The sequence below is a fragment of the Colossoma macropomum genome, unplaced genomic scaffold (assembly GCF_904425465.1).
Source record: "Colossoma macropomum unplaced genomic scaffold, Colossoma_macropomum, whole genome shotgun sequence".
NCBI classification, from domain to species: Eukaryota; Metazoa; Chordata; class Actinopteri; order Characiformes; family Serrasalmidae; genus Colossoma; species Colossoma macropomum.
Window position 1 is genome coordinate 25,886,754 of NW_023494795.1, and position 18,220 is coordinate 25,904,973.

General features: G+C 41.7%; 1 protein-coding gene across 1 annotated transcript in view; it reads right to left on the reverse strand.

Moving 5' to 3' along the window:
• syne1a (spectrin repeat containing, nuclear envelope 1a) overlaps positions 1-18,220 on the reverse strand; it is a 174,693-nt gene that overhangs the window by 110,186 nt on the left and 46,287 nt on the right. The window contains 27 exon segments of the mRNA XM_036582013.1: positions 664-940; positions 1,108-1,269; positions 1,623-1,828; positions 2,345-2,457; positions 2,841-3,048; positions 3,313-3,516; positions 3,939-4,040; positions 4,152-4,334; positions 4,481-4,639; positions 5,121-5,271; positions 5,367-5,546; positions 8,327-8,952; positions 9,360-9,513; positions 9,654-9,820; positions 10,042-10,165; positions 10,388-10,575; positions 10,718-10,816; positions 10,920-11,147; positions 14,073-14,223; positions 14,439-14,599; positions 14,886-15,026; positions 15,216-15,350; positions 15,444-15,584; positions 16,269-16,427; positions 17,016-17,088; positions 17,210-17,418; positions 17,824-17,982. Of these exon segments, the coding sequence (XP_036437906.1) occupies positions 664-940; positions 1,108-1,269; positions 1,623-1,828; positions 2,345-2,457; positions 2,841-3,048; positions 3,313-3,516; positions 3,939-4,040; positions 4,152-4,334; positions 4,481-4,639; positions 5,121-5,271; positions 5,367-5,546; positions 8,327-8,952; positions 9,360-9,513; positions 9,654-9,820; positions 10,042-10,165; positions 10,388-10,575; positions 10,718-10,816; positions 10,920-11,147; positions 14,073-14,223; positions 14,439-14,599; positions 14,886-15,026; positions 15,216-15,350; positions 15,444-15,584; positions 16,269-16,427; positions 17,016-17,088; positions 17,210-17,418; positions 17,824-17,982 (4,860 nt within the window).

Consider the following 18,220-nt stretch of genomic DNA (forward strand, 5'->3'; position numbering starts at 1 on the left):
AATGGCAAGAATAAGAGATGGCACAGCTATATCTATGAGTATCACAGTCGGGCTGACATGAGCAGAAAATGCCCTGTAACAAATCTAGCCTGAAACAGCACACATTCACATTGTGTGATGTGATCTTGTTAGCTGTGTAGTTCTTCCTGTAGGCTAGTAGAGTGTTTGAGTAATTTGAGCATTAACTAATTTGAGCATACCCTACTTTTAGATGTTTATCTTAAGCAAGGTGCTTCAGTTCAAAATAGCTTATTTTAAAACTTAATAGTTTTTAAAGTGACATTTTGTCAGAAAAGAATCGTATCAGAAAGAGAAAAGTGGTATTAAGCCATCTCTAGCAAAAATATACACTAACCATAAAAAGTTTGGGAATACTTTGCTTTTTAAAAAAAATGTTTTACATATAAATAAGCCTGTTTCCAGATATGAAAACAATGGCATGCATGTAAATATATGACGATATATGTGGCACGAGTATCCTGGGAAGAAAGACATAACCCAAGCATTTTATGCAGGTATTTTTCTTACTTCTATGAAAAATAACACTGAAAAGCAAACTAGAAAATGTCAAAAGAAGGCATTATATATAAAACTATAAACTTTGCTGGGTGTCCATGTCTTCTTATCAAATATAAGATAAGAGCATCCTATTTCTGCACATACCTGCACTCGTTCCAGCCTCTCCTGCACTTCCTTTTTGTTCCCTTCCGTGCTTTCGAATTTCTCCAGCCTCTCCTCCACCTCCTCCAGCCAGTCTCCTATGGCCCTCAGTGCCTCCATGAAAGCCTGGTACTCTTGCAGGCCACGTAGTTGTGCCCAGGTTTCCTGCACCAGAGCCTGGTGGGAGGAGAGCAGCTCCATGGAGAGACTGGCCTCAGTGCCTGCTGCTCGACTATCAGACATGGTCAGAGAGGCTTGGCACAGGCGCTCTAGAGATGGCCTGGGACAGAGGAGAGCTTCTTTACAAATGTGCATTTTTGTTCTCTCAGTTCACAGGGTAGATAAGAGCTATTGACTTGTTTTAGGAAAAACAGTCCAAAATGCAGACTTGAACATATCAAACCCGCCTTAAATTTCTAAGGGTTAACAAAGAACCTAAGCACACACCTTCTCATCAGCAGCTCTTTGTGGAGCTCCTCTATTCTCTCCAGCTGTGTAGAGCAGTCAGAGGCTACTTGCTGGCTCTCTCCCCAAAGAGCAGGTTCTGCCTGCAGGCTCGCCGCCATCTGCTGCAGCCAGGCTCTCAACTCCTCCACACGGACCTCAAACCTAAACAAGTTCAGGACTGCTTGGTGAAACTGTGAGAACTTTACAGTAATACCCAAAGCACACAGCTGCAACTCCAGCACCAAACACTTCATCCAGTATCACTGTTCAGTTGTCCAGTATTTATCTGAGTAGGTATGTATCAAGCAAAAACACACAAACGTATAACGCCATTCTCACGCAACTGCCATTCTCTTCCAGAAGGGTGCCAGGAGCATTTATTTCTGCAACTTTTGAACTGCAATTCTTAGACACTCGATACTATCTGTCATAGTACTGTACTCTTTTTTAAGCCTTGCATTGTTGATACTGTAACGATGTCTTCAGCTATCAGTCTATTAACTGCATTTTCTTACCCATCCTGTAGGGCAGCTGTCTCCTCCAGAGCGCGCAGTCTCTGTCTGCATGCCGCCACAAACCCATCCAAGGCCACCTGACATGAGGCTAAGCTTTCCTGTACTCCTCCAGCCCGGGCTTTGGATAGGTGTGATAGAAGTCTCTCTCCTTCTGCACTCAGTTCAGCCAAGCGCTTTTCACCCTCTCCCATCTGCTCTAATGCAACCTAAAAGATTACGGATGTTTCATAGTAATTCATTAAATTCTGAGGACGAGTATGATTTGACTGCTTTACTAAACACTTGTAATAAAAGTTAATGTACAGTTTTTTTCCAGATAATTTTGGACCATTTCTGTTAGTCCATTCATCATGGAACTTTAACGCAATACATTTTAACACAGTTTTCAAATTGTACCATGTAAAAATGATAAAAATGGAAAAAATGGAAAAAATGGAAGGTTTTGTGCAACAGTGGTGGTATGTTACATATTAGTTTTAAAGTTAATGAGTATTTCATAGTAGTTTCTGAATAATAAGCTTTAAGATTAATAACTGAAAACATCCTATAGTTTAAGGGGTGAACACTGAATTAGGGTTGCTCCCAATTGGTAAATTCCAAAAGTCCAGTTTTGCCTCTCTTTTTTTAAACAAGCTTTCACAGGAAAGGTTAGTACAGGAGGAGCAACATCCACACTCAATAAATGAGTCTGAGGTGTACAGCATTTTTAGCTTAATTGATACCTTAAGTGTCTGCAGCTGAGTCGAAATGTCAGGAACTTCGCTTGCCTGCTCAGAACTGTTCTCTGTTCCTGTCCTCAGCTCTGAGAGCCAATGGTGGAAACCTTGTGCATGTTCTGTAAGTGAGCACAGAAGGGGTATAAAAAAGAGGCAGAAACAGACAGGCAGAGGGATCTGTAGTTAACAATGGATGAATCTACAGTTATGTTTTTGTGACCAGATGGGCTGTGTGGGCGTGTCTGAAAGGAATAGCTCTCGGTCGTCCTAGTAACGAACCTTAATCAATTCCCAAGGAGACTGGTCATACTGTCTGTGGGAGAGAACGTGTCTGTGGCACAGGTGTGTGGTTAACATGTTCTGGTAGGCCATAGCGCATAATTATAAATAACAATATGTATGTATACACCTACAAAAACATTCTGCTCTCAACTCAACTTCTCCTAGCTTTGTCCTCACACTGCACCCTATTTGCTTGTATTCTTTGCTCTCTCTCTCTCACCATTAAAATGCTGGAGAAGGCTTTCCTGTAGTCCCCCAAAGATCCGGTTAGAACGCTGAGCTGTGGCCTCACTCCGCTTTACCAGGTTAGTAATGCCCTCTCCAAGTTGGGTAAGCTGCTGAGATGGATAAGCTCTACAGAGAGCTCTTAGAGACTCGCCTGCCATGTCCAAACCACTGTCCATCTGCTTCAGAGTTCTCTGGAGATCCTGAAATAACAAAACACGAATGGCTTGTTCTTAGGGAGAAACACATTGAACACTGATTACATCCAAATATTTTATGTTGTTAATAATGAGAGTGGAAGATGAATACAATGAATAAGATACACAGTGTCACAAAGTGCAAGTACAATCTTGGCAGGAGATGAGTGGATAGACTCTGGAAACTTAATACAAAACAATTAAAAACCTGACCTTCCAAAACAAAGGATTTTTTTAAATGTTCATTCAAAACGAATGGAGAAAGCTGACCTTTATCTTGGCTACATTTTCTGGATCAGATGATTGAGATAGCTCTGACAGAGCATCCTCAGCGGCATCCAACTGTTCAGCTATCTGGGAAATTATGTCCTGGAGCTGCTGCCTCTTGGAGCTGAAGTCCCTCAGAATGGACTTGGTCTGCTCATAAATCTCTTCAGCATGTAAGATCTTCTTCCTCAGATCAGCTTCCATTGCCTTTAGAATTGTAAATACATGGTGGTAATGTATACATACCTTTTACAGGACAGACTGACAAGAGAAAACCGTATTGATAGATGTAAAGCTATGTTATGTTTTAATTACCAATAATGATAAAATGTCACAAAAATGACCAGAGAATGCAGTATTAGTGATTATGCATTGTGGCCATCTAATGGACCGTAACTGTGATTACACATAAGAAGAAAGCAATAAATTAAAACATATTGTATCGAAAGCAATTGACTAAAACATAACATGGTTGTAAATCGTTCCTAAGCAATAACCTGCAGTATATTTAGATCAAGTACTTTTCATGCCTATAATATTGAAAATTGTCCAATTTTGTATGTAGGTTTTTAAACGATCATATGAGCCAGCTGAAAACGGTGCTATGCTGACAGCAAGAGCTGTTTTACCTGGAGCTCTGTGCGTGTTTGCTGGGTCTTTGTCACCTCTTGTAGTTCAGTCACTTTTCCCTGCAGGACCTCCAGTACCTCCTCCTTACTGTCCAGCTCCAGCTGTTCAAACACAGAAAACAGATAATCCTTTCAGCATCTTTTGGAGCAATTTAGTTATTTCTCATTCTCAGCAGGTTTGTGAGGACTTGTTTGTTCAGTCTTCATGCTGACCTTGAACTGAGTGAGGCGCTCCTCCACATTTGGGCTGGATAAGAGGTTAACAGCTCCCTCACTGAGCTCACTAACAGAAGTGATGCTCCAACACTCAATGTCGTTGGCAATGGAGTTAATCTCATTCCATAACACAAGAGAAACCGTAAGACGATCAATGTCAGCATCCATCTTCTCAGATGTCTGGAACCAGAAGACAAACACATGAGTAAAGTTATAATGGTGTGTGCAGCTTCAGGTGTATATGATCATGGACTGATTTTGCTGTTGCATCTTTGCTATAGACAGAACACAAGTACTACAAAAATATTAAGTCTAACAGATCTCACGTCCAGCCACTGGTCCACGATGGCGTCCATCTCTGCGTGGACACTTTCTCCCGTGTCTTCCGAAAGCTTCCTCAGCTCACTAATGAGGCGCTTGCCTTTGCCGATGAACAGATTCAGCTCCTCCTGTGTGCCTGCCAACTCCGGCCTCACCGCCTCCAGCTAAAGAAAAGTAGATACTAATGATAGATCATGCCAGGTATTCATAAGTGTGGGTTCCATTGGGGACAATGAAGAAATCGCCCCCGCCTTACTTTTCAAAATCTATTTTTGTCACCTTTCATTACAGCATAGGTTGATTGTTAAACATCTGATAAACATTAAAGCCTGCACCACTGACATATAGTTTCCATGGTTACACGACACTTATTGTCATGGTTACGGAGTAGCAAGGAGTTGTGAGAAGACGTGCACCATTACTGGATAAATTCTATTATAGTGAAATATCCAAAACTATAAGGCAAAACAAGAAGAAAGCAGATGAGTCATTTGGTAAGAGCATAATGCATTCTGTCAGCAGTAAAGTGCAACTTCATAGCATCACTTTTAAAAGCAAAATGACAACATTGCCTGCAATGAATTTGGTTTTGTATCTTCATAAAACAGCAAAACTGAGTGAAGCAGAGTGAGAAAGGAGTCTGACCCGAGAGAGAGCCCTCTGGATGTCCTCTGGGTTGTTTTGGCCAAACTGGGCAGTAGTGACAGCACACGCTCTCTCGATAGCAGAAGTGATTTTGGACTTTAGATTAAAGTAATGCCTACAGGTCTCCAACAAGAGTGCACATTGCTCCTGCCTGCACACACAGAGCAAACTCAGGAAATAAGAATAAGCCCACTTATCATGATTTCAGCCTGAAAATTGTGTGCAATAGTTAGATGATAAACTAACTCCTCAGAGATGAGTTTCTCTATCTTCTCCCAAGTGGACTGGACCAGGGTTACATCCTGCTGGGCCTCCTCAGCCAGCTCATGGTCTCTCTGGGACAGCTGCTCTCCTGTCTCCCTTAACCACAGCTGACTGTGCTGCAGGGCCTGGAGCTCCTCCTCCAACTGGTCCAGTATCCATAGCCTTACACATACAGCCAAACACACACACAAAAAGTTAACGTACCATTCTTTTCCAAGTAATTTAGGTCTATTGTTGTTGGTCCATTCATCATGAAAATTAGACATGATGCAAAGGTTAACTATTGTTTTAAAATTATGTAAAAAAAAAAAAGAGATTTTTGTATAACAGCATCAATATCACACAGTATTGATCTGTATCGCAGCCTATAGTTCAGTATTATTGTATTGTAACTTATTAGAAGATTATTCGACTTAGTCGACTAAAATCAACGACCAAATTAGTTGGCAACTAATTTAATAGTCGATTAGTTGGTGACGTCATTACGCGTCTTTCTCGAACTCTCTAGGAACGTTTTGACATTTCCGCTTACTGGAGAGTTAACAACAGCGCGATGGCAGCCTCAAGAACAAAATCCTTCAAAGTGTTGGAGCTAAACTCAAAAAAAAAAAGGTTGTCAGTTGTGCTATTTGTAAAGCCGACCTTAGCTGACATGGGAGCACATCCTCCATGATGGAGCATCTGAAGAGGAAACTCGTCGGGCTCACTGGGTGAAGATAATTCATCTCGGTAAGATACGCCGCGTCCCAAATTGCATACTAGCCACCTAAATAGCGTGTAAAAATTGCGTATATACCTTTAGAAGTGCACTCATTAGTGTAGTATGTGAAGTACAGAAGTGTGTGGTTCGGGACGCGGCGATAGTTGTGCTAGCGAGCTAGCTAGTTAGCTAGCTGGCTACTGTTAATGCTAAAAGTCGTCTTACTTCATGTTGTGAACTGAGCTGTAACATTTGTATTTTGAAATGCATTTACTCTGGTACCGTTAGTGGAGTTGGAACAGAGAAGCAAGTAACTATTATTCACAGCGACCCTGTTCACTTTCCAGATAACGTTTACACTTTTAAACACTGCATCGTCGTCTTAACGTCGAGTCCGCCGGTGGGTTCAAATTCGGCGAACACAGGAGAGCGATTACAAACAGGTCCGTGGTCTCCGCGAACGCTTGGCACCACTCGCTAACAGTTTAGGTTAAAGGGTTACCGTTGAAATGAAATGTTTATACAAAATCGTTCAGATTTAACTGTTCATAGAGAAGTTTGCCACAAACATTCGTCACGTTATCATCCGCTTTATCAGAGCGCATCTTCTCTGCTGAGGGGAGAATCCGCTCTGAGAGGAGAGCCAGTCTCTCACAGGAGCACGGAGAGATGCTGACTGTCCTCCGTTTCACTGAAAACCTATGGCTGTAGAACTTAGTTGCTTTTTGTTTAGACAGACAGCAGAATGCACAGAGCACAGACTGCACTGTTTAAATTTAACATTTAAATTTAGATTGTTTTTTTTATGTACTTGATTAAAAAAAAACTGGTTTAGTTTTATTTTATTGCTGCTGCTTTGCACATCCTTGGTTATACATTTTGACAGGAAAAATACATTGGAGTTTTCTTTTTTTATCTTTTGTATTAGCAGGAAAGTTAATTAAAACAGTGAATTCTTGAATGGTATTCATCTTTATTGTCTTCATTGTTAGTAAGCAAATGCATAAAACAACCTCAAGCTAAATTTAAAAGCCTATAGCTACATAAAAGTTATTTGGTAATGTAGTTATTCATCATCCGAATAATCGATTATTCGTTTCAGTAATCAATAGATTATTCGACAATCAAATTAGTCGTTTGTCGCAGCCCTAATTGTAACTAGCTTGTGGTTATTAACCTAATAAATATGTTAACTTGGGGCTAACATTTTAGCTTGTAGCTAAATAATTAGATCAGAACACTATGAAGTTCAACTGTGATTTAAAACATTGTACTTTTATAATGGTGAATGCTTTAATAAATTGAAAAATATTAATGTAAGAAAATGACTGAAGTAAGAAAACATATCAAATCGACCCACCACTGTATTGTATCAAATCAAATTCTGAATTTGATGGATCTATAAACTTACAAGTGTAAAACTTTCAACATCCCAAGTCAAATGACATCTTTTGTTGATGAGAAAATAAGTTCACACATCCTCTACATGAAACAAAATTAATAAAATTTAAAGTATAAAACATTTGCAGAGGCCACATTTTATATTTTATTTTTTCTGAATATGTTTAATTCAGGAAATAAACAGCAGTGTGTTCTGTGTTGAGGATATGTTGACCTAATGTCACTTAAAAAACAAAAATTGAAATTTTACTAGAGGCACCCAGACTTTTTATATGACGGTTTATATTTTGTATTTTTACCACAATGGTAACTATCTCTAATGCTAGTATTAGTGTTGATACCAAAGAAAGTAGATATTGGGAGTAAGCCAATAAGAATAACTTCTTTCCCAGTTTGAGGGCTGTTCTCGCTATTTATACTTTTAAGTCTTGCCTTAAGCTTTGTTTTTTTAAGTCTTTTATATAAATACTTTTTATCGATTTCTTTAGAGTTTATTTTTTTCAATTCCACAGCATCAGTTTCCTTGTATGCTTTATGTAATTACTCCAGGGTATTTAGTCTGGAATATGCCACTTCAATTTCTTAGATAACTGAACTTACTTTCTTAATAAATTAAATTCTTTTAATTTTTCATAAATTGTTAATCTGCTGCAGCTGCATTTGCTGTTGCTTGAGAGTGTGTTCTTTTATACTGCACCTGCACACTGTATTTCACATACTGCTACTCTGGACCAACAGAATGTCCTTTTAGGGATCAGCAGAAGTTTCTGTTTTCTTCTCTTATCTGGTAAAGAGGGGATATAAAGAGGCAGCAGAGGTATAAGAGGCAAAGAGGCAGTACCTATGCTGAAAGCTCTGTATGCTGGGCTCTGTAAGCCACTTTCTCCTGGTCCTCTCTTCCAACTCCTTTAGGCTCCTCAGCAGCAGCTCCTTTCTCCCTCTAAAGGAGTTCCACATTGCTTTTAGAGCATCTGCCTCACTCTGCCTCGTCCCCAATATCCTCTGGAGCCCCTGCAGACCTGATCCCAGCTCATCCACTAGCCGCCGGCAGGACGTCCGCTCTCCCCCAGTCCCGTGCAGGTGCAGGTATGCCTTGTTAAGAGAGCTGTCCAAACTTACAGCTTGCATCTCCAGGGAGGCTAACTCCTGGGCAAGCTGCCCTAGTTCCTGGTTGAGCTGCCCAGCCTTGGCTTGGTCCCAGCTGTCCCGCCCTTCAACAGCTCCCTGGAGGGTCTGAAGTGAGTTGGTGGTTGATCTGTAGGTCACCAGGAAAGTCTCCAGTTTAACTAAGGCCTCACTCCGGCGCTGCAGAAGGCTCTGTGCCTCACAGAAAGGCTGCAGACAGTCTTCCTTCCTGACCTGCAGCCGTTGGAGGTCCTCAGGAGCTAAAGAGGGACCAAGAGCGTTGATGTGCTGCTGCAGGCCATCTACTGCTTCTCTCTGGGTCTGGAGAAGAGACTCATCACCCTGTATAAAGGAAAATGGAACATACAGAGAGGTCTCCAAATCCCAAAATCATACATAGTTCAGCCTTAATAAACATACTACCCTTCAATATCTCTTGAAATACATTGTACATGTTGAAGAGTATGAGTAAATGAGCCCCTCATGTAATGGTTCATCGAAAAATAAACAAACTTCCCCTCATGTTTGATGTCTGAATTATCTTCTGTTTTTTAGTTTTAGACTGGAGCTACAAGTCTAAAATAAAAGACGTTAACCAAAAAGATTGCAGCCCTAGTGCCTCATAACATTGGAAACCAAGCATGGCTAATTGACTATATTTACACTAATTTTTGCAAATTACATTTTTGTGAAGCATTCCTTTAAGGGATCAGTAAATCAAATTATTTTGTCGAAAGAATATCCATTACCTTGATCTGGGTACCAACAGATGTCAAGTCAGTGATGGAGACTTTAGATTTGCTTCTAAGCTCCCCAAGGAAGTTCTCACTCCACATGATAAGGGTTATCAGAGCCTGGTTAAACTGCTCCAGCTGAGTTTGATGTGTCTGAAGTTCTTGAATCCTGGAAATCAATAAAAATATTACTGTCTGAAATATGCAATTATTTAAACTGCCCTATTCAGACACCTTCAGCATTCCTCACATTGAGTTGGATTATTATTTACATAGCTAAAAAGATAACAGCAAGGCTTGAGTATGTACCTAAGGGGTATGTTTGTACTGAGGGAGCACCATCTCTCCTCCAGGCTGCAGTGAAGCTCTGTCAGTTCTCCTACTCGTTCCTCCAATGCTGTGGGGTACAGTGACTCAGCCTGGGTTTCCAGCCTCTCCAACAAAGACTCCTGAGAGGGGACCTCAGACTGCAGGTCCTGGACAGGTTATGGATTTAGCAATGAATCACAAAGGCAAGTCATCTAAAACTGACACCACACTAAGTTTTAGACAAATTAAGACAACCAATGAGGAGATGCCTCAGCCACAAGCTCTTCTAGAAGCTCTCATAAGTGCCAGCATTAAAGGAAAACATTCAGAAATACCCCAGTTCCTCCACCCCAAGTATGAGCTTCCATGTTCTTATGTGATAAATTACCTGCAGCATTTGTAGCTGGCTATGAAGCTTGGCCTTATCCGTGGTCAGATACGGAGTACCAGAGTTACAGAGATACTCACACCTGTCCAACCAGCCATGTAGCACTGAGAAATCCCTTTCATACCTGGCAAAAGAAAAGCCATACCGAGAAAACAAATAAGTAGCTGCACAATACCGTTACTTATTTTATCTATCTTTCTATGCTCTACTTCATGCCACATTCTTTAATAGAATAAGGGCTGGCACTGCACATGAGGGGAGTGACTGCACATGAAAGGAGTGATCCTGCTTTAACATTTACCTGCCAACTTCAGGAGACAGACTAATAGATCAAATGAGAGCTTACTTTTGCCACAGAGTAAGCAGATCTTCCAACATGGCTTGTTTGCTGGCAGCATCTGTTGTGCACTGTGTATGAGTCTGCTGGAGTTCTGCCACCTCTTTCTCCACCCGACCCCCATCAGAAAGCCTTCTCAAGCCTAGGCTCAGTGACACCAGCCTGGGCTCCAGCTGCTTCAGAGCCTGCCAGACATCCTGGAAGGAAAGGAAATGCACACAAGCAAATAACGTATAAAAAATAGAAAAAAATGAATATATTTACAGGCTATAATAATGTCATCCAACTTTTTATACGTCCAGCATTTCTACAAAACTTCTCCAGCACATAAAAACATACCACATGTTCATGCAGAGCTTGGTATGTTCCTGATGATGATGAGCAAGAAGTAATTGGCTTGTTTAACTTCTCTGCAAGCTCTTTCAACAGATTTTTCACCTTACAAAAACAAAACAAATAACCATTGTTGGGATACTGCCTTAATAAATATGGACTTAAAACAGTATAAGCACATAGATATAAATGACTTATGTAGAAGTACCTCATCCAGATCTTCAGTCAACTTCATTTTATGAGAAGAGCTAACCTGAAGCTCCACCCCTCGCTGCTTCACATTGTTCTTAAGCTCTTCCCAGTACCTGCTAATCTGAATTAAACAAGCTTTTATGCGCTCTGCTTCCCCTGGAGTTATGAAACGAATCAGGGCATGGGACTCCATCTCCAGCTGGCTCAAGACATTCGTTCTCTCCTCTAAACCTGCCTCTATTGCCTGAGAGAAGAAAAACAAAGATGTCCATGAAAACAGGTGCAGTACACAATACTTTAGTTCACAGTAGTTCACAATACTTTAAAGAAAGAGTTTGGCAAAAATGTAAGCTTTCCCCTTATCCTAAATGTGGTCAATCAGCTAAGACATGTTAGATGTTGTAGCGAACACTAGCTGAAACTTTACTTCAAGATGAGTGTTTACCCAAAAGCTAAGGGCCTTTCGGCTCCAGCGAGTCTGGAGTTGAAAGTGTAAATCTGTCGACTTAACACTCCCAACCCCAAACTCAGTCAAATTTACGGCTGAATCAAGAACCAGCACCCCTCTCCCTTGACCCAGGGGGCAACAGAGCACCCCCCTCTGGAATGTGGCATATGGCGCTCCAAAGTCCTGTGGACAACTTTATCTTTAAGTAACAGAAAGTACATTTCTAAGGTATATATCCACTCCAAACTGCAACCATTCGTTAGGACTAAACTAGACATACCAAGAACGGGACTGCTACGACAATCTGAACTGAAAATTTAAAACTTTCTAAATCCCCCGAGGATCTCAACATGGACCCACAGCACCCCAAGGTGTGAAAACAAGAATTACCACATCACCGCTGTAAGGACTGTTGCTCACAAAGGACCCCAGAAACACTCACTGATATGCATGTTTGACTATCAATCCTATCTAATTTGCAAGAGATGATGCTTGTATTTGTGTACCCAGTTACTTAAAGTGTGTATTCTCCTTTCTTTTACCAGACGTTAGGAATGTGTAGGATAACTGTCTGAAAGGTACTGAAATAACCATTTAAAGTAGTGGTTTTAGAACACTAAGCATGCACCTAGGTTTTCTTTTCACTTATTATATCTAGCCTTCTATTTTACTATTCTTGTTTACATGATTTTATTCTTTGAAGTGATGTTTTTACTGTGTTAAATCTCCTGCCATGAAAAGACACCCAAAGGGTTACCTGTAAGACTATTTCTGCCTTTACAATAGTTGTTTTCAGGTAATGTGGATAAAAACTGTAGGTTGACGCACAAATGTTAATTGTCTGTGTGGATTTTGGAACTTAATTCAATGATCTGAAACTTTTGATTTATTCTAACTAAACTTTTCAAACCTAGAGGGAACAAAGAAGGGAGTTCCCTGGGAAGGCGCTCACAGAGAAACCACCCCAATCAGAATCGAGAACTAGGAATAGCTAATTACCCGCTAGGTAAGAAAACCTGTCACCACCTTCGCTCCAGCCCCGAAGGGAGGGGCCAACAGCCGGGTAAAACCGGCACGCACGCCAGTTCCAGTTAGTTCGAGCTCGCGTTCCAGAGAACAAGGAGAAACTTCCACAAGTCTGTGCCAACCGCGGTTAGAAAGAAAGTTTAGAAATTTAGAACGCTTAGATCAGATCTGGATATTTTGTTGTTCGTGTAGTTTGTCTTTTGTTTATACCTTTAAGTTTAACCCAACCTTAGAGAAGAAAGTGAAGATTTCTTTACATGGCCAAGTAAGGAATTTCTTCAAGTTTCAGCTCTGACGAAGATAGGTAGTGATTCAGGTTAGCAGCCTCGAAATTTGACTGCACTCCCCAGCCCTAAGAAGAAGCCCAGAGACTCTGAAGCCCAGCCAGAGCCGCGCCTCGACCGGCGAACCGAATCCTTGCCAGAAGACTCCCTGGTCCCAAGCTCCATCGTCAAACAGCCCTAAGAAGAAGCCCAGAGACTCTGAAGCCCAGCCAGAGCCGCGCCTCGACCGGCGAACTGAATCCTCGCCAGAAGACTGCCCTGGTTCCAAGCTTCATCCTCGGGCAGGCGAGACGCCGAAGTCGCTCATCAATTGCAGCGCGTCGCCTGTGCGAAGTCCCACCAAGACTCCAGGGCCAGCGAAGAAACGCCCAGCGTGCGAGCTCCAGCCGATCCTCAAGCGACCCATCTTCGAGGACCCGCAGTCCTGTCTCCTGACTTCAAAGTAAGGCTGGCTATCTTTCATTTGTGCAGTCAAGGTTCGACGCTATTTTATTCGATAAGAATTCTCTTTTAGATATATGCTAGTTTAGGTTAAGTTGCTCTATAGATCCTTTGTCCTTAAGGCCCGAGTCACTTTCCCAAGGAGCGCCCTCAGCCACCTTTGCATACCATTTTACACTGTGAAATAAGTTACATTACCTGAGCCATTCCCTTGTTTTTTTATTTCTTTTCTTTTGTTTATTAACCAAGTTATCCAACTGTAGTGTCATATTTAGCCAATAAAGTTACTTTTGATTGAAGCATCCTCGGCACGAGTGTCTGTCTCTTCCCTGCATTGGTCTGTAGACTTTAAACAAAATCCAAGTTACCCTGACCTCCTTTTTAGCAATAATAATCATATTTATCAGCAGATTAAAATTGTAATAACCGTTACAATGTCCAAAGTCTGCATCTTTATTTTCGCACTAGAGCTTATGCCCCTTTTATTAGCATTTTTATAGATAACAGTATGTCATATAGTGCCAGAACCCACATAAGCAAGTCTTTTAGAAATTACCTTACAATCTGATTTAGTCTGAGGCAAGCTCAATGATGTAAAATCATGGTGTATAAGCCATGCCACAGCACACTGGGGGTTTAATTTCCCTGCCCAGACAAGCCCTCCCCACAACACCAATAAGAGTCTTTGGACAAGATTCCAAATGGTACACTCATCTACATCTGTACAACTAAACTGTAAGCCACTTTAGAGAAGCCAAATGCATAAATGTAAACTATCCTCACAGTTCCAGTGCAAAACTAAAGAAGCTAACTTCAGACATCAGATACATCTTTACAGATCAACTACATCTACAGATCAACTTTTTCTTGCTGAACCAGTCCTTTAAACTTTACTTTTCAGGCAAAGTTTTGTTGTGTGTGTGTAATAAATACCGAACAGTCACCTTTTTTCTGTTCCAGGTCTGTTTACCTTTACAGTCTGAAGCTGTTGATCCACAGGGGCAAAGTTGAGGTCCACAGCCTCCAGGTCTTTCTCTCTCTCACACACCCAGCAGGAAAAAGCTTCTGACTCATTGTTAAAATGCTTCCACAGTGCTTGCATCTGCTCAAGTTCCGATGTCCTGCATGAACAGAGAGATAAAGGGAGACATGTAACAAACAATGACATGAAAAGCCTCTATTAGCATGATCTGATAAGTGACTAACTATTCTGGGCTTTCAAGTTGCCTCAAACATTACACAGCCATTACCCCTACAAAAATATCAATACAAAGTGACCAACAGTAAAAGGGAATCATCAGCACAGGCTCAAGTATTTGTTCCAAAGCAATCTTACATTTTCTCAAGGCAGATTTGTATTTCCTGCACTCTCTCTTGAGCAGCCTGGGCCTGATCGTGCAGAAGGGAACGATTCTGGGCACCCAGCTGGATCTCAGTTGCTTTTTTCACAAGTGACTGGGCCTGACTGGTGAGCACACCTGTCTGTGTGTGTAGCTCCTGTACACACATAAAAGCAGGCATGTGCCATATTCACAAAATGGACACACAGGGAATTGCTAATCCATAAACACAGGCACAAGAAAACAATGCAGATTAGGAGAGGGCAATAAAATGAAGCATATTCTGGATTTCATCAGTATTTAAAGAAGACTGACTAACTATATGTTTCATTACAAAGTGAGCATAGTTTCTGTTCTGTGCTATCGATAGATTGTAATGTCAAGTGAGGATTTTATTTAATGATTTTATATTTATCACTATGCAATACTGTCAGTGCTCTTACTCTGACATGATCAAGTTCAGCAGTGAGATTTTCCAGACTGCTGAAGATGCGCTCCCTCTGCAGGACAGAAGTGGCGCTGCACACAAACTGCCACACAGCCTCTCTGTCTTGCTCAAAGTCTTGCCATGCAAGCACAGTGGCCTGAAACACAAAAACAAAAAGGAATGACACAGGCATGATCATACCATAACAGAAAGATGGAATGTCAGCCAAGTGGAAGGGATTTAGAACTGTACTAATGTAGTAGTAGTGACTTATCAGTGTTTTTCAGTCTTTTCTCAGCCTCAACTTTTTTATTTTTCTAGATCTTAATAAAGCTTGTAGCTGCACCTGCAGACGTTCCTCCTGAGCTGCCCTGCTGCTTTCTTCTTTGCTTTCGTCACCCAGCACCGGTGTACCATAAAGACGAGTGCAGAGCCCCTGCAGCTCTACATCCTTTTTCCTCCGCTGGATCTTTAGCTTCTGCTGCTCAAAACACAGATGCATTCATTCATTTAACTATATTAGGTTTTTCATTAATAGTGTTTACACAGTAGATCTTTGCCATGGTGCCCCCACCTGGTGAACCAGGAGCAGCTGTCTGGCCTCTGCTGCACTCTCTGCATTCAGGATTCTGCTGAGCTCCTGTGGCTGCAGCAACTCCTCCTTCTGCTGCACTTCCTCCTGTCCACTCTCACTGTGTCCATTTAATGACATGTCCTTACCACACAGAGACACAGAGAGTGTGTTAGCTTCAGTAGTCTTTCTTTTGCTCACACGTATACAACTTTGAACAACACAAAGCCAGAAAGTTAACTCCTCACCTGCTCAAAAACACTATACATCCAAAAGTATTAAGACATCCCTTCTTACTGCTCAATGCAGCTATTCTAAGGTGCGGTCACTACTGACACAGAACAGAACACACAGAATAGAATGGGACGCTCTGAAGCAGCCGCACATGAGCCTAATGTCACCATGCCAAATGCCAAGGGCTTTAAGGGGGGTACAAAGCACCCCCAGCATTGGGCTGTGGAGCAGTAGAACCGCTTTCTCTGAGTGATGGAGCTCCATCCAATACCTTTGGGAAGACTGGGAAGAACTGATTTTCCAACATTAGTACCTGACCTCACTAATGTTCCTGAGGCTGAATGCAATCAAATCCTCACAGAAATGTCCCAGCATCTACTGTAATGCCTTTGTAGAAGAGAAGAGACTGTTACTGCAACTGTAGTAAAAGGGGGACAAATTCCCTATTAATATCCCTGAGTTCAAAGACACATCGGATGAGCAGGTGTCTTCAAACATTTGTACATATAGTACATCTTACTTGACCAATCTTATTCTGATGCGTGTATTTCCTATTCTAGTTTATTCTAGTTTGCACATGCAAAATGCCCTCACCTCTTCCAGAGAGGTGAGAAGGGCGCTGAGTTTGTTGGAGAGATCATCCAGTGCTGTTCTCTGTGTGATCGCTTCAGCATCGGTGCTCAGGTCCTCCAGTACAGCCAGACGAGCTTTCACCCAGTCCAGAGTGTCCACCTGAGCCCTCAGCACCCCACGCTGCAACCAGATGGAGAGGGAGGGGAATAGACAGATTTACAAGAAGAAGAGAGTAGAAGTCTGCAAGGGCATAGAATTTAAGCCTGAACCCCATCTGTACCCATGGCTTTGATATCCAACCCAATCAGGTCCAACAGGCACTGGTTACTGCTAAATTTGAAACCTGAACCTGCTTACACCTACTGACTGAGATGGATTATCGCAGGCATGGTTTTACAGAGCTTTGGTTTGTCATGACATTTTACTGTGCACAACATTGACTTAACCGCTGCAAAGAGGAAACTGACACTGATACCTGTTTCTGGCTGGTAGCTGCTGTGGTACAGCAGGTAAACATGACATCAAAGAGATGATGTGCCAGTTTTCTGTTGCTGTTATAGCTCAAAATACTATCACAAGCTCTACATTGTACATGACCAGTGATGTAATGACCAGTTCGTAATGTTTCCACAATAAGCACGTCCCTAACTCATTTGGAATTTTGAACAGTTCCCCTGTAGCAAGCTTTTTTTTTATTTTGGTTGCAGTCATAAAGACCAGCTTTGTTGTACAACTGCCATGGTTTCAGTGATTGCTGCCCCAGTTTACCTGCACAGCGGAGCTCTCTCCACTTCTCTGCTTGGCCTCCTGGGAGGAGAGCCAGCCAGACAGCTCCCCAAACCTGAAACAGAGAATACACATATAAAATCTCAGGAATCTTCCTTCAAGGGTTACTGGGACAGTTCTTTCCTCTCATTATCTAATACAGTTTAGTCCATTTCACTCTCCATTGTTCTCTTTACCTTGTGCGCCACTCCCTCCACTTGTCTGGATGCTGCAGGAGTCTCATGTAAGTATATTCCACTTCATCTTTAACCTCTGACAGGTGATCTTTGGTCTCCATTAGAGCTTTCTGCATCGGGTCATTTTCTGGAAGTTTCTGGCACAGCTGTTCCATGGTTTTTAGTCTACCCTCACATACAGAGAGGGGGTCCTTCTGTCTGAAATAAGCCTGAGCATGCAAATGCAAACAAATTTCCTTAATGCCATGCTGTAACACTGTTGATCTCTCTTATTCTAGCACCATCGGTTTACTGTATGGTGTCTAACAACCTCTCGTTTTTCCGCTATTCTTTTTCATCTATCTTGTGTCACTACTAGATCTTTACCATTTTCAGCCTGTGCTCTCACTCTCCTCTAGGATGACATGCTGAGGTTAATTATAATCATTTTTAAGACTTTTAATGCCAATAACTGCCAATGCCAGTAACTCACAACCATAAATGGGTTTGTTAAAGAAAAATAAATCAGTTAACATGTGTCTTTACTGTTATATCTAAGACTACATGTGTTTGAGTAAGACATTTTAATACTTATCAAGAAGCCACAGACACCCTGTCTTCTCTCACAGACCTACCCTGTGTTCTTTGATCACTCTCTCACTGCCAGCTGTGGAAAGGGCCTTCTCCTCTTTCTGCAGCTCTATCCTGCACTCCTGCAGTGATGTCATCACCATACGTCGCTCCGCTTCCACTCTCAGCCTCAGCAAGTGGACAGGCGCTTCAGCCTGGATATCCTGGTGATAGGTGAGCAAAAGTAAGAAAGCAAAATGTAAGTAAGAATAAAACAGAATAAAAGGTAAGAACTAATTTAAAACTGTTGAGATTTGGGTTAAAGGAACGACTCAATTAAAATTCCATTTTCCTCTTAAATAACGGAGTCCTGAGTTTCATATGGCCCCACAGAATGGTCTGTATGGAACCACTTTTAATGGTTTTTCATGCTTCAAAAGTGCGAAATAGTTCTATACTGTA